The sequence below is a fragment of the Peromyscus maniculatus genome, chromosome 1, assembly GCF_049852395.1.
Source record: "Peromyscus maniculatus bairdii isolate BWxNUB_F1_BW_parent chromosome 1, HU_Pman_BW_mat_3.1, whole genome shotgun sequence".
NCBI lineage: Eukaryota > Metazoa > Chordata > Mammalia > Rodentia > Cricetidae > Peromyscus > Peromyscus maniculatus.
Window position 1 is genome coordinate 102,235,311 of NC_134852.1, and position 16,838 is coordinate 102,252,148.

The window sequence follows — 16,838 nt, forward strand, 5'->3', positions numbered from 1 at the left end:
GGCGGGCACATCCTTTTACATGCTAATATTGCCCCACCTCCTTTGAACCCTCCTCAAAGCGCCTTGCTTTCTTTTATTTTTATTTATTTATTTATATATTTATTTATTTTACCTCCCTCAATTTCCTTATAGTGGGGAACTCTTCTTTGCTCTCTGTCCCTTCCCCCACTCCCTGTCCCCTCTGGAAGACAGACCCCGAGAGGCGCTGTACTTGCGGCCAGCCGCGCTAGCACCTAGGCTGGGGATGGCTGCACCCGGCGCGGGGGGCAGCGATCACAGCTGCCGCTCGGTCTAGGCTGTCTAGGCTGTCGCTCCCAACGCTGGGTGAGCTCCGAGTTCGGGTCCCCCAGCGAGCTGCCACTGCCGCAGCTGAAAGGAATGTCCCCTGTTCTTAAGGACCCTGACTGTTTTACACCAATGATTTGCCACTGCAAAGTTGCTTGCACCAACAACACTTTGTCGTTGATGTTTGGATGCAAGGTAGGATGAGGGTTTTGTGTCTTATTTTAATGCATGCTGACCTCCCTGGGGTCTTTTGTTGTTTGTTTATGTGTCTGCCTGTTGGGTGACGGACAGAACTGCGCGGTCCATTCTCGGAGCTTGCTGGGGTTTGGAGCCCCGAGAGTCCAATGATTTTCCAGCGGACCATGTTGGCATGATAACTAGGCGGTGACAGGACCCTGTATGGAGCACACAGAAGCTGCAAGCGCTCCTGAAAAGAGGGCGCCTTAGTTGTCTCAGGGCGCCTTAGTTGTCTCTGTGCTTCGGATTTCTTCCTTCCTTTAGCTAGTGACTAGCTCCTGGGCGCTGGTTTGCGTGCTAGAAAGCCTTAGACTGGAGCAGGACCACGGGCTAGGGTAGCAGGGATCATAGAAGTTCTCCAGATAAAACAGAGCAGCTTGGTTTGCAATGAGAGTTTCCAAAGGTGAAGGGCTTATGGCTACTTTAGGCAGGAATTCTAGAGATATATACATGTAGTCCTCAGTCATAAGATTGTCTTCGCTTTTACGCGATCCATTTGAAATCAGCAAGCCAAATGCTTAAGAAGAGGTGTCACGGAGCAGTACTTCATGAAGTTTGCAGCAAATAACCGCCCTATCCCAGAGTTTTGTAAGGATGCTCAGTGTCAGAAGGAAATGAATTTTGACTGGTTTTGAAATGGTTAGTCCAGGACTGAAAGGATTTATTCGAGCTTTCTTGTTGGCTGTGGTGGGAGCTATCCAAACTTGCTGTTTGAGAAGTTGTTGCTCATGAGTGGTCTCAGTACCTGTTCTTTGCTCCCCAGGGTGATGAGCGTAAGCCACAACTTGGTGGGTTTATTCAGCTGTTTCTAGAAATTACTTCTTGCGGGTTGCTATGAAGATTGTCTAAAGGAATGTGTAGGTGAGAGTGGGAGTACTTTATCTAAAGAAAGCGAAAGTGCACACCTGTAAGTGAATGCAAACCACCACGTGATATCCATTGTTCTGAGGGCTATCAACAGAGACTGAATGGGACAGCTGTTAAACACAGTAAAGTTAGTGAAACATACAACTCCACTTCATGGGGCATAATGCTCACAGGAGGCAGGCATAACAGAAAAATTGAGAGTTAACTGCCTTACACTGAGTGGCTAGAGACTCTAGTATTTTCTTGGAACTTTTTGATATGAAATAAAAAATGTGGGTGAGGGAATTTCTGAGACCCCCCCAGACTTGCAACATTCTCAGATATAATCTTGTATAAAAGACTTTAAGAGTGAAATGAATGCCAATTATTATTATGGTCTTTAGTGTATATAACAAGTTCAGGATCTACATTAAATAGTGATGTGGATTTTTTTTTTTTAAAAAAAACCCTCAAATAAGTCTTAGGTCATGGAGGGTTTGTGTGTTTATTACTGACAAGATGTGTGAGAGAACATCTCTCTAACTAGTTTGCCCCCCCCCACAACTTATCACTGCTTTGTGTGCTCCTCGCCTCTCTCTCTGCGAACTCTACATATACTAGCATATTAGCACTGGGTACTCTTTGAAATCCATTATCTGTGAGCTTATGAGACTGGCTCTGCAGTGCTAAATGCTTATTAACAAAGAAATGTGAAATATTTGTTGAGGGAAATTAAGCACAAGATAAAATAATCAAATGTGATAAGCTATTAATATGAGGACTATTGACTGTACATCCTAATTGACAAAGTTTCTTTTATGCTGTTATGTTTTCCCTAATTTTCAAGCCATATTGGAAGAAATTCATTTAATTATAATCACCTTTTAAAGAGGATGAGCAATTACATTAATTTAACTTTGTTTCGGTTCTATTTCTCTTGGTGTCCTTGTTTAACAAGTTCATTTTGACTCTATTCATGTCAATAGAGTAAACCATCTAAATCAAGTTGATTTTGTCCTTTGAAAATAAATTAATTCTGTGAAAACAAACTATACTTTTAGAGAGTCTACCCCATTCTATATTGTCAATTATTTAAATACTATAATTCTCAAAAGTCCTATATTATATTATAATAATGCAGTCTAACTATACTTCTCTAAGGTGACTAATTATGTACTGGTGAATGTAAGAGTTCCATCTTCGAGTCTTAAATACAGAAAGATCACTAGTACTTTGTACACTTGCTTTCCACAGCGAAGTTTTTCAACATCATCTAACAGATAATGACACAATACAGTGTGAAAAACAAAACAGTGGGGTTTTGAATGTAGGCTTCACATTTAATATGTATATGATTTCTCAAGTCTCAGTTTTCTCAGATAATATGACCACAGTGATAAGTACAAGTTTACATATTCCTATATCATCAATGCAAAAGAAAGTTAAGTAAGATTCATGTGGTGCTTAATATGCATGTATTCATCAGGTCAATGGTGCTTTCATATGGCTTTAGCTATTTTACTAGCTTCCCCAAAAGCAGTGCTCAGACCTTCTAGGAGGAAACACTTCCACTGTGCAGGTGTTCTTTTCATGTCCTCCTTGGCTGTGAGCTGGAACATTGTATTTTCCCAAGTATACTACTCTAGGCTAACTGTTCACATGTAGGGACTACTTACATGTTGATAGAACACTCACAAAATGAAGTAATTAAAATTAATAACACCCCAATATCATAATTCCATTCGGTTGTCAAATATTCAGCATGCAACAAATACCAACTCTTGTTCTCTATGGTTTCAAAGTTAAAGATACAGAATATAACTACCTTATTTACAATATTGATTTAAGGAAAATACATAAAAACTATTCCAGTTGAATTTTTAAGCAGTGAAAATGGAATTTAAATACATGCTAATTAGGAGTTTCTGGAAACTTGTGTTCATCTCAATATTATCTAGGGTATGTGAAAATAAGATTAGGATGTATATTTATTTTCTTTCCTGGAAGATACTTAACATGGAAAGGCCTAAAACCCTATTTGTTTAGACCAGATTGTCACCTTAAAAATAGTGTGCAAAGTCTTCTTAATACCTTACTAAGACGTAATGATTTGTAAGATGCGGAATAATTTGATCATCAAAATAGGACCCCTAGCATGTTTTATTTTATCTCTCTAGAGCCCTCTTTTCTGCATGCTGACTATTAGCTGGTTTAGGTAACTATAACTTAGGACTGCATTAGGCTCTATTTCAGGTACTGTGCCAGACATTACACATTGAAATATAAGAATGATACCATTGGAGGAATCCCAGGGCTACCTTTCCTACCTTCCAGAATATCTACAATAATGTGTCTGTAGAGTCTCACTGGAGAAACTAGAGCACCCTTTGCCTGAGTGTTTTCTCCCTTAGATGGATCCTCTGTTTTCTCAGTCTGTTGCTATCACCACACAGCAGTGTTCATGGTAATGAACTTCCATGGAAAAGAAATACTTCTAAAAGTTTTGTCCCTCTTGTAAAAGCTCATGTGTCATCATAAAACAGGCTTCCACTTCATTTTCACTGCACTCTGCTTTTCCAGCTGCAAAGATTTAAATGACTTAAATGATGCATGTAATCCTAAGGACCAACCTGCAGTTTCCTTTTCTCCAACTTGTCTGTACCTGTATCGAAAGAGTGTTAAGCACTCTTGACCCACTCCTTTCATTTTCTTCTTTCTAGTCTCTACAATTTCAAAAGCAAGTGACACAGTAAACACAGAGTATTTGATATCTCTCCTAACATTCTAAGATTATTCTTACACTATTTGCTTCCTGTTTATTGTGCTTTATGAAGTTAAAAAAGATGTAATTGAGGGGCTGGAGAGATGGCTTAGGGGTTAAGAGCACTGCCTGCTCTTCCAGAGATCCTAAGTTCAATTCCCAGCAACCACATGGTGGCTCACAACCATCTAAAAATGAAATCTGGTGCCCTCTTCTGACCTGCAAGCATACATGCAGGCATAACACTGTATACATAATAAAAATAAATAATAAATAAATCTTTAAAAAAAAAAAAGATGTAATTGAAATATGATTCATTCTAAAAATAGCTGACAGATCTGAATGAACTTCTTTGAAAAATTTCCAATGATGATATATTGAAAGGTCTTCAACATAATGTCCCATTAGGAAAGTGCAGATGAAAGGTACAGTGAAATACTACTTCATGCCAGTTAGGACATTTACTATTAAAAAGACAAGAGATTGCAAATGCTGGTGAGAATGTGGAAAGGGGACCCCTAGTACACATACATTGAATGTAGGAATGTTAAATTGGGAAAAGAATATGAAGCTTCTTCATATATATATATATGAAAGAAAATGAAATCAGAATCTCCTGGAATAGCCCAATCTCATGTTATTTATGCATTATTCAGAAGAGCCAAGATGCAGTAACAAACTAAACCAAGTAAATGGATAAACAATTTGTGATTTGCATGCATATATGTGTATATGATATTTTAAAATTAACATTTGAATTTTTAGTTTCGTATTTCAGTTTTTTAAGACTTTGTCTTACTGTATATCCCAGGCTAGACTTGAAATTGCTATGTAGCAAGGCTGTCTTTGAACTTGCAATAATTTGCTTCTGCCTCCAGAGTGTTGGGATTTACAGGTGTGTGTCATCACACCAAGTCATCCCTTTAAGTGCTCTGACATGTACACACACACACACACACACACACACACACACACACACTACTATAAGATGATGTATACTTTAATGCATTCATAGTAGTAACTTTGTTTAACCAAATATATTGCACATCATAAATCTATTTAATTAAAAATGGACAGCTCAAGTTTAGGGCACCTTAATTTTCCCACCAATATTCACTTGTTATTAGAACAACTCAAATCATTAAGCCATGACATTAACTCCTGGGCTGAACCATTTGGCTTTTATGTCATATTTGATGTATTAAATAGACAAAAGTTGTAGAAAATATTTCAAAATCATATAGGCCATATTTTTTACAATAATTTTACAGACATTTTATAAACTATACCTCCAAGAACTTCTAAGCTTCATGTGGTGTAGAGAAACTTTCCTTTTTTCTATACAGTGATTCTCCCAAAGGGAAGAAGAGAACAAAATATGTGTTGAGATGGAGAAAGCAGGAAAAGAAGAAATAGGAAAGGGAGATGGCCAAGCTCTAATGAACTCAGGAGAGGAGAGAAAGAATTTAGCTGACCACCTTAAGCACTACTTTGGGTGCTTTACAATTGTTATTATTCCAGTTGCCATAGTGTTCAGGGAAGCACAAGTGAGCCAGGGAATGAAGCAAAATAGAGCAAGATGATGGTGGGGGAAATGAAAGATGAGGAGAAAGAGGAAGAAGTGGGCTGTAAATTCCCAACCTCAAGAGGGTGCTCTTAAACACACCCAAGATCATAAGATGTATCAGCACTTCCCTGGTGGACAGTTCCTCCACAAGCCCTGGATTTTTTCTGTTACTCCCAGACCAGATCTTATGTTTCAGCTCATTTTATTCTATAGAAGTGGACTTGTTTACTCTTGCTTATTCATTTAAACACACTCTTGCATATTTATTTAAATCAAGCCATGATTGTTCATAAATGAATGATTTTCCCAGGGCATTCCAAACTACCATATCCCTGTATATATTTTTGTTATTGGAATGATAATTTTTCTCCAAGTAGTTTGAATAGTTTGAATACTGCAAAGTCCAGCTATTTTGATGTTTTCTTTGTTTTTAATATTAATCTGTGTTAATTTAAGTAAGTTGGATGAAACAAAAATAGAAAATGAGAATAAACTTTAGATAGACTTTAGAATCCCAATAGTGTAGAGATACAATTGTTAATAATTTTAGTGTATGTTTTCCCAGATTCTCAGTACTATTTTGTTTTCACTAGTCTCTGTGTAGCTTATTTTTAAATATATGTGCACAGCTGTACTCTGAGGACTCAGGAAGATGAGACAAGAGGACTACAAGTTTGAGGTAAACAGGGGCTTTATTATGAGGCCAGCCTAGACCACACAGTGAGAGCCTATCTCAGAAAGAAGTGTTTGTGTAATTCAGTAAGTTTGCACTTGTATGTTTTAAATGGACATTGAGCTTTGCAGACATATTTTAATAGCTGTATAAGTTAGGCACACTTACATTTAGCTATTTAGGCCCTCCACCAATTTGCTACTACCAAAAATAAAACATTCATTCCAGGGAATATGTCTTTTTTAGATTTGAAATTATTTCCCTTGGATAGAATAAGAAAAGACATTATTTTTCAAATTTGTGATGCTTTAAGATGGCTATTGCCATATTTATTTTAAAGGTGACTTATGAATTTGCACTGCCACAAATTACTTTGCATTTAAAACTTTCTCCAGGCTTAATATTTCAATAAATTCAAGTTTATGAATTTGTAAATAAGAGATAACCTTTCTTATCCTTATACAAATAGGTTTAAAACTTTGTTAGACTTAAAGTTAATGTGAGCACCCTGACAATATTGGTGTATCTCAACTTCAGAATGTCTAATATTGAAAAACTCCCAAATGTTCAAACTGAGTACATTAAAGAGACAGATATTTACAATATGTAGGCACTGTTTCATTATTGTTCTAACACACACACACACACACACACACACACACACACACACACGAAGAGAAAGAGAGAGAGAGAGAGAGAGATTGAGAGAGAGATTCTACCATGTTCTAGACACTGTGCTAGACACTTTACAAATGTCACCTAGATTAGTCTTTACAATGACCCTTTGAGATGTATACAATGGTGTCTTCATGTTATTGTCAGGGAAGTGAGCTGCACATAGTTTAAAACTTTAAAACACATCCAGAAAGTCACATGGCACCTGGATGGCAGAGCTAAAAGTTGAATGTAATGTAATTACTTTAGATTTACAGCCTTTGTAATGTCCAGAATAGCTACAGTAGTGTTTCAGCTACCAAATTCTCTCCAAGTGAATTGAAACTATAAGTAAGTCTCCTGTCTTCCTGGGAACATATGTAAATTTGAATTCAAGGCACACTCTCCAGAGGACTCAGTCTTAGAGCGTAAGAAGTAGCTAAACCATTTTCTTTTGAGAGGAGTTTGAGTCAACACATCATTTTTCACAGTACCCACGCTCTCATTTTCCACACGAGGTTACTAAATCATGTAGACAGGAGGTGCCCTACTCAAGGTCACTCAGCAGGTCCCAGTCATAGCTATAACCAGGTCTTCCCATTTCTAATTCAGTGTTATTCTTTCTATGTCATGACTCCTAAATGTAAGCTGGAAGTTCTGGGACTCCAGGTAAGGAAAGGGAAAAGAAGTGACACATTTCATCAGTGAGAAGCAGAGAAAATAGCACCCTTCTGGCTGTTACAGGGTTATGTGAGATATCACAATGAAAGCATTTAGCACATTGCCAGGTATGTGATAAATATTCAATACATTTGTCTTCTATTTTTATCAAAACCACTCTGCTTACTGTTAGAAAAGGTGCAGATAATCTACAAAATACTTCAGTCAGGTACATGGAAATTTATGTCTGTTAAAGAGACATATCTGAACTTACCAGTACATTATTAAAGTATTTTAATGGTACAGGATGGGGAATCTAGAAGTTTTTGTAAATCATATCTCCAAAATCCTAGATTAAATCTGACCTAGAAAGAGAAAGTGAAAAATGAGCTAAAAGCTGAAGCAGGTGCTGAGGTTACCACAAGCACGCTGCTTGGGATTTGTCTCCTGTGACAGGTATACATGCTGGTTCAAGGTCTTTTAAACATTTGATGATTCATGTTAAATTCTGGAAGAAAGCCCCAAAGATTAAATAAATAAGGATGGTAGATGATTATTCTGCCATTAAAATGTGCTTATGGAAAAGGAATGTTGAGTGAGAATTCAGGATCCTGAAAAAGCTGATAGATAAAGCCTTTGCCTCGTATTTGCTTAGGGATTTTTAGGTAATGTTCTGAAGTCCTGAATGTAAAATTACTTGATTCTTTCTGAACTAAATTACTCATGGTCTCTTATGAAATACTTCTGGCAACTAAGACAGCTCACACCTCAATTATGCTATCCAGTTGTAAATTCTATTTCCTATGAGCAATATATTAGTTTCATTTTATTAAAATAGCAACTAAAGGAGGGAGTAAAATGAACTGTGCATTTTTGTAAGTCAGTCAATAAATATTTATAAAATAAATGAGTGAGTAATAATAAATATGATAATAGATGATCAGTGAATAGAAATGGAAAATAGTATACATTTTGTTACCATTGGCATCTCAAAGATGTTCAAAGAGTTCACCTTTGATGTTATATTCATTTTCTTCCTTTCTAGGGATCATGTTGTCTGAAACACAGACGAAGTCCTTTTGTTGTAGTTCCCTTGTGTGGAGGTTAATTTTATGGGGCAACCTGACTAGGCCATGAAATAACCAGATACTTAGTCAAGCACTGCCTTGTGAATATCTACCAGTTGTTTCTGGATGAGACTAAAATTTGATTTGGTAAACTGTGTAAATAGAGCATTTTACTTTCCTTGATGTTGGACCTGAATAGAACAGAAAGGGAATTCTTCCTGGCTGACTGCTTTGACTTTTCTGTCTTTTTTTTGTCTTTTTTTTGTCTTTTTTTTTTTGTCTTTTTTTTTTTTCTGTCTTTTTTTTGTCTTTTCTGGAGTGAAACATTAGCTCTTCTTGGGTTTAAGCCTGCACGCTTTCATGTTGAAATTTATACCATAATCTCTCTTGATTCTGAAGCCTTTGTGAGATCTATATCTATATCTATATCTATCTCTCTCTATATATATATATAGATAAATATATAGATAAAGATATAGTATGTGCTCATTCATAAACACATGCACAAAGCAAGATCGCTGAATGGATAGATTTAGATGGAACTCTGACTTATGGCAGGCATCTGGCAAGAGATATCTGTACATAGCATCATCAATAATTTACTCTTATTTGCAGAAAAGACTAATGGATCATACATGCAATAGAATCTCTGTACCATAAGGAAATTGTTGTAATGAAGGTTATAATCTCTTAACATCATGGATGTTTTCACTTTGTTATAAATCACAGTTTAGCCACAAATCTCACTGTAGCACAGTATATTTCAATCAAAGCTACATTATTTACATTTTACATGTCTGAATGTTCTTGTCAGACTTAAAAACACATTGTCTATTGTAATGTTGATGGATATAGAATGATATTTTTCTAATAAAAGTTTAAATGATTAATTCAAACAATAAAAGTATTCCAAGTAATAACTTCTGAAAACTATAAATAACAAAATATTTTTAAACATCAACATATGTTAGCATGTTTATTAATATAAACTGTTACTTTGAGGATGCTTCCATTGCATTACTCTTGTAAACTCTTTGTTCAAGATTCTGAGGTGGTTTAAATCATTTCATCTGGTGACAACACAAGAAATAGTTAAAATCTCTAAAATGTTGGTCTGTTTCATTGTCATTGACATGACAATCTGGGATTAACAATATTAGTGCCTTACATTTGAAGTTATCAGTAATGTAACCCTAGCTAGTGATGCCACTTTCACAAGGTCTCAAATAATATGACAACCATTAATGTGTCAATTGACTAGCTAATTAAGAGTAGGGACCACATACTTTCCCCCCATAGATTTACATCCTTAATTATAACTTATTTTAACATTCTCCACTTGGAGGAATGTGAATCCACTTGCCCAACAATTTGTTTCTAATTGTTCTTTGACAATCTGCTATGCTTAGCTTTACAATAGGCATCTTAAAGTAACCAATCAGTCACAATAATGCATAGACCTCGTCTAAGGACCCTTTCAGTTTGTACTAAGAAACACACATGAAAAACAAAAAACAATAAGCAAAACAAACAAAACAGCCGAGAGAGTTGAACTAACTCTTGGTATATAACCACCATTTGCACACTAGTTTTCCAGAATCTTAAAATAAATTAATCTACACCTTACTTAGAATATGTACTTTCAGGGGATGTTAATCTTCCCCTCTGATATTATCTCTTCATATGCTTAACTAATATTAAATGAAGCTCTGTAAACAGTTTATATTCTGTGTTTACTCTTTTACTCTGCTAAGATGGCAATCTCTTCTGCCAGCAAAAAGCAATAAGGGGACAAAAGAATCACTGGTAGCTTTTGATGGAGTTATAGAAAGCCCTTTGAAAATAAACTTTATCTGGCCTTTCTAAATCATCTTTGTATCACAAAGAAAAACAGTTTGGTGTGGGTTTCAAATCTATCATCAATCACTATGTCCCAACACCTTGCTTTTCTTTCTTTTTCTGTGTATGGTGGACAAATGTCAAAAGAATAAAACATCAGAAAATAGAGGCATGACTAGAATGTATGCCCATTTATTAGGTAGAAGAGGGTACAGAGAAAGAAGTGGTATGTTATATTATGCTCTACCCTGCTGACCGTACCAAGCGCAAATACTCTGGGTGCTTCTGAAACCTGAGTGTGCTCTTGGGCAGGCAAGAGTGGTATTAAAAATGGTGTGACTGAAGCATTAGCTTTATGACCTTGGGGGGAATTCTTTCACCCTGGAGCTTCAGTTCCCTTCTCTATTCAGTGGAGCAGGTGTATTTAGCTCATTACACCAACCAAATAAGACAACCACTACAATGTCTGCTATGCAGTTTTCATTAGATAAAGAAATATTATTTTCTTTCTCTCAGTCCCTCAGATGAAGTTCCTTCCTGTTACTTTTATTTACATTTGCATAGTATTGAAACCACCCAGAAAAAAGATCCTTTCTATTGTTACATGTAAGACTCAGTAGCAGGGAAGAAGAGAGCTCATCCTGAGAACCAGACTGATGGGAGAATGTCTTTCTGTATGTTGTGAAAATATGTTGCTCTGATTGGTTGATAAATAAAGATGTTTGGCCAATGGTAAGGCAGAATAAGGATAGGTGGGACATTCTAACTGGAGAGATAGGGGAGAAGAAAAGAGAGCAGAGGAGATGCCAGCCCGTTGTCCAGGGAGCAGCATGTAATGGCACGCAAGTAAAGCCATGGAATATGTGGCAATATACAGATTAATAGTGATGGGCTAATTTAAGATATAAAAGCTATCTAGCAAGAAACTTGAGCCATAGGTCATCCAGTTCATAATTAATATAAGCCTCTATGTGTTTATTTGGGGGACACAAAGGGGAGAGATTTGTTCCAATAGCTGGCTGGCCGGGACACAGGAAAATTTCCAGCTACACCAGACCAAATATTGTCTCTAGTGAATCTACCTTCCCTGAGGTATCACCAAGTACTTTCATTTAGCCTATCAGTAACAAATCCTGTTTTACACTTTTTGATTAGTTCTGAATCAATGTTCTTTTCCTCCATTCCTTCATCTGAGAGTCCAAGATGATGATTCCAGTCCTAAGAGTACTTTTCATGGGCACACAGACTCAGAAAACATGTGTTATTATAATTCTTGTTAGTAGAGCTACTGTTGCCCAAGGATATCCAAGTACATAACTTATTTCCTAAAATACGATGCCTGGGATTTTTGTTTAAAATACCAGTAAACCTCTTTTCTTTACTTTGAAGGTCAAATGGTCACCCCAAATAAATAAACCTAAGAATTCTTCAGGCTGCCACATTCTCAAAGAAACCTTTCTTGAGTTCTGTAAAATGAAAGCATTTTCTCTTGGTGCTTGAGACTTGTACGTTGCCCTGTGTTGGAGCTATTTCCCCAGTAAATTGCTATGGTTGGTCTCTCAAGCTGGAGGGTAGAAAAAGGTTTGATAATGAAAATGCTGACAGGTTCTTATCGACAGCGGTGTGAGTAGAGATGCTATGATCTCACTCATTGTAGAAACCAGATGCCTGTTTTCACTGAAGGGGGCACAAACATCTTCTGCAGCCTGGAGGTTTGCATTTTTATCTAAAAACATTTATGAGAAACATAATAGTTGGAGGGGACTAGGAAACTAGAGTGATGCAAACTGTACCTTTAATTTTCCAGTAATGTGGTAAGTTGTATTTCTGTAAGGATCTCTTATGGGGATGGTCACAGGGTTTCCTGTTTCCTTACACTTATGTCTTTGTAATTTTTTTTGATTCACTAAAAAGAATCCCCATCATGATCTTATTCATATTTTCAAATGATGTCTATCATTAATATATAGATACCAGTTTGAAACAAGTTTATCTTATGACCCTCAACAGCAACTCAGTGGAGTCGACATATGGAAAGTAAAGAACATGAGCTGAAAATTCTCTTCACTAAAGATGTTTAAGCATCAGTCCATTTTCCCATAAATGTTGTTTAGATTACCAAATAAGTGATAATGAGGGGCTATACCAGATATTTCAAAATGCCCTTTTTCTATTTGTACATAATTTTGGTTTTTAGCATGTAGTAATGATACATGATAATGGGTTTCATTGTGACATTTTCATATATGTATATATTTGATCCTATTAACCCTGGCCAAAGTCAGAAACATAGTGGTGGCCGTAATAATGAAATCCTAGTTTCCAAAGTCTCTTTTCCTTGTTTGTCAAGCAGTAAGCATTTTTTAACGTCTAACTATTCTTAAAGAGTACTGTGCCAGGATACTTCTGGGATGACAAGGACAGTGTGAGGAACTCTTGCTTGTGGCTTGTCCCTTAATACTCTTTTATGTGATCAAACAAGTGAGTGTTATCTGCCTGAATCTGAAGGGGCAGAGATTGCCTGGTGCAGGACCCTCAGAAAATGCATAAAAAGCAAACACCTCTGCTAAGAACAGCTGTGATAACACATGTTTCTTTCAAGTAAAGTTGCACCTCTGTAATGAAGACAGATGAGTACTTCAGAGAACAGAAGCAGAAAGAGAATGAATTCAGGTTATGGATCCCTTTCTCCTCTGGTTTCTAGCCTTCTTCAGGTAGCACTTGTCATGATAATACAATGTCTGCTGTGTCCCTTGAATAGACAGAATTGAGAATATATTGTCAATGCAGCTGGAGGCATAGCTGCCTTTCTCTTCCTTATTTTTTTATTCTGTTGTTATTATTGTATGTGTGTGCATGCATGCATGCATGTGCACACATATTTATGTGGATGAGTGCACATCTGCATGTGTACACACATGTATGTGGAGACCAGAGATCAATGCCAGGTATCTTCCTGTATTGCTTTTCACTTTATTGTTTTGAAATAGGGTATCTCACTGAACTTGATGCACATTGATTTGAAAAACTGACTGGCCACTGGACTCCAGAGGTTCTTTTCTCTCCACCCCTCAGAACTTAGATTCAAGATATGTGCCTAGCTTTTTACATGGGCATTAGAGATTTGAACTCAGGTCCTCATGCTTGCATATCAAGAACTGTACTGACTAAGCCATTATCTCTCCAGCCCCTCTCAACATACTTCAGAAATCCAAAACCTGTATGGTAACTTCTTATTTTAATCAAATCAAGTATGGGTATCTCCCCTTTATTAGTTGTTTATACTTGTAGTGTCAAGCCAAGAGACTTAACAAGAATCTGCTTGTGCCCAAATCCCTCTCCTTTCTCCTACAGGGATTTGTAGATCCAAAATCTTTAAATGAAAAGCTGTAACTATTTGTAAAAATGGTTCAGATATGAGATATCCTTGCATTCATAGGAGGCAGAGCACAATCATATAAATTTATTCTAAGTTAAGTCAGCTTTCTACTAACAATCAATGTATAGCTAATTTTAGCTTGGTTTTAGATGCTTTTGGATACTATTACACTTTTTTTGGGGGGGGTACATTCCTATAGATCCAGCATGAAAATTCCTTAATTTTCTGACAAAAATAAAAAATAGCCCCCAACTGTGTTGTGTTACTTTATCGTATCACAATGCTCTCCAATTTTGAATAAATATCTGACATTGGTATATATTTCATTTTTAAAGATCTTTAAAGAAAACATCTACTTTAAAAAAGAATAGAATTCCATTTACAATTGCTGGGCTAAATTGTCTTCATTTAATTAATGCTGTTTTTCTTAACTACTCCCTCTGAATCAGCTAAGAAAAAAACATGGCAAATTCTATTCTGATGTAGCTAAATATTTAGAAAATTAAGAGATAATGAATGGACTTAAATCCACTTCCAGCAATCAGCTTTTGTTGGTTTATAACTCTGACTATTTAAATTTCAAGGTTATTTTCTTACTTCATGTCTGGAGAAGCAAATTTGCCAAAATTTTGGGACTACCTTGAAGATCTGCCACTATGCGCAAAGGCGATGGTGTTTTTAAAAATCCTTGGTATACATAATAGAGTAAATTCCATTTAATCAAACTATTAAATTGTGATATTTTCTGCAAAGGTGTTTTGATATGGCATTTGTAAAATATTATTGAGATAGCTCATGTGCCAAATGTGTGCTTATTATTATCAAATAAGTGACCTTGACATAATGTCAGTGTGAAGTCCTTTTATTGCCTACTGTCTAGCTACTCAGAGCCCCCAAACTTTGTATAAATTCATTTAGCTTTCTGTCTTCTGCCATCTTGTATTGTTTTTAATTTGCATATAAAATGCGACTTGCCAGTAAGAACATTATGAGTTTATTTAACAAATAAACATTTATCCCCTTCTACATTTGTCCTTCGCCAGACAATGTTATGGACCTTTCCCAAAGAGGGAGACCAAAGAATGTTATCCATGCTTATCCTTAAGCAATCCGTTTGTGTCATCTCCCCCAGAAGGCTTCCCTGGCCACCAGATCCTTTCTGTTCCCATGGAGTCATGAAATTTTTTTTCTTTCAAATTACCCTTAATTGTCACAAGGCTTAAGACAATATAATCAACAAAGGAGTCTGGTATATCACTTGAACACATATATACTAACTTGCTGACTTCAACATATTACCTACTCAATCTATTATGCTTATAGATAAATAATGGGTTTATGTAATTTTATTTTAAAGTAAGCATTTATTTCAAAGAAGAACATATCCTACGTTTTTCTTTTCCTTTTTGAGGTTACAATAAGATTCTATCATTTCTTTCTTACCTTCCATGTTTCTCCAAACCTTCCCATATACCCCTCCCTGTTCTTCATAATGATGCCCATTATATTTCAGTTTTAGACATTTTTAGGATACTATTAGGTTCATTTAATTTCTCTTTGACTCCACTTTATGAAATTATCAACAACAATGAGATACTTAATAAACAATAAATGAACTTTCAGTTTTTGACTGAGACCTAGAAGGCAATTGGTACTTAGTGGGGGGATGAGTGGACATATGGATGACTATAAGTGTGGCTTCACAGTAACACATGTTTGAGGAGATGGTCTAAATACATTAAAGCTATTCATAGATGTTCAGCAATGCAAATAGAGTTGCTTTGGTTTTACTGCTAGTAAACTGATACCAGCTTCAATCTCTGTGACAACTCAGAATCTAGATATTATTCACTGTTGTTAGTAGAATGGAATGATTTGCAGGTGGACTTTTGGGACTTTGCCTTTTTCTTTCTAAGATGAAGTCCTGGTGTAGCTATCCCACAGGACCCTGGCACCTTTGTGGTACAGTCTCTTGGGTTTGTTCAGGTATGTAGTCACAAAATGATGCAAGGAAAGGAGAATTGGAATATCACATCTTGTAGCAAGTTTGCAGCATCACCATCTTCTCTATTTCAAGTAGACCCACCAACTCCTGTGAAAGGGCTTCTGAATTTAAGTCCAGTTAAAAGTCATTTATTTTTCATTTGCTCACTAAAGTGCTTTGAATGTTTGATTCCCTTAAAGAAACAATTCTGGCCAAGTAGGCAGAACTGTTAAAGACTGTTGCTAAGAGCAGCCAGCTGAAAAGTTCTTAATTTAACTGACAAGTCACCTCACATCCTTTCTAGAAATGAAAGTGCTCATATGTGTGCTCACATATCTCTTTAAATAAATAGCATACATTTAGGAGAATAAGCCAGCCATTACCTGTAGATTAAGATTGAGCAGGGCTTCTACCTAGAAGGATCAAGTAGAGAAATAAGAAAGTGAAAATAAGAAAATCATTGTATTAGTTACACAGAAAAAACTCTGATCAATAGCAGTCAAGCCATTTGAACATTAAAATACCTGGACATCTTAAAGCCATTCTTCTGTGAATTCTGGGCTTCATATATAAAATATAGGTACATTCCATGATGTCTAGGCTCATCTACTTATTGCTGTATCCCTCTATCCTCATGTTCTACATGGTAACTGGCATATAATAACCACTAGTGATCATTTGCTGTGTATATAAAGGATGACTATATAGATGCTTGTCCCATCTTATGAATGTGGAATTGAAGGTTCAGGAATCAAATAGCATTCCAAACATTAGTGGGGGAAAATGCACTCAAACTCATGTCTGCCTAACTCTGAATATTGTACTCTGAAGTGAAATGTTATTTCGATTTTAAAATATTTTCAGGATTAAAAAGCAAAACAAAACA

The 16,838-nt window shown here is 36.2% G+C and overlaps 1 protein-coding gene across 13 annotated transcripts in view; it reads left to right on the plus strand.

The window, feature by feature from the left end:
- Dlg2 (discs large MAGUK scaffold protein 2) overlaps positions 1 to 16,838 on the plus strand; it is a 1,859,766-nt gene that overhangs the window by 705,847 nt on the left and 1,137,081 nt on the right. For 2 of the 13 annotated variants that reach the window (XM_076547140.1, XM_042280466.2), the window contains exon 1: positions 186 to 480. The exons of the other annotated variants lie outside the window; for them this stretch is intronic. In XM_076547140.1, the coding sequence (XP_076403255.1) occupies positions 379 to 480 (102 nt within the window). In that variant the 5' untranslated portion in view covers positions 186 to 378. Of the gene's footprint in view, positions 1 to 185; positions 481 to 16,838 lie in introns of those variants that run through there. 13 annotated transcript variants of the gene reach the window in all.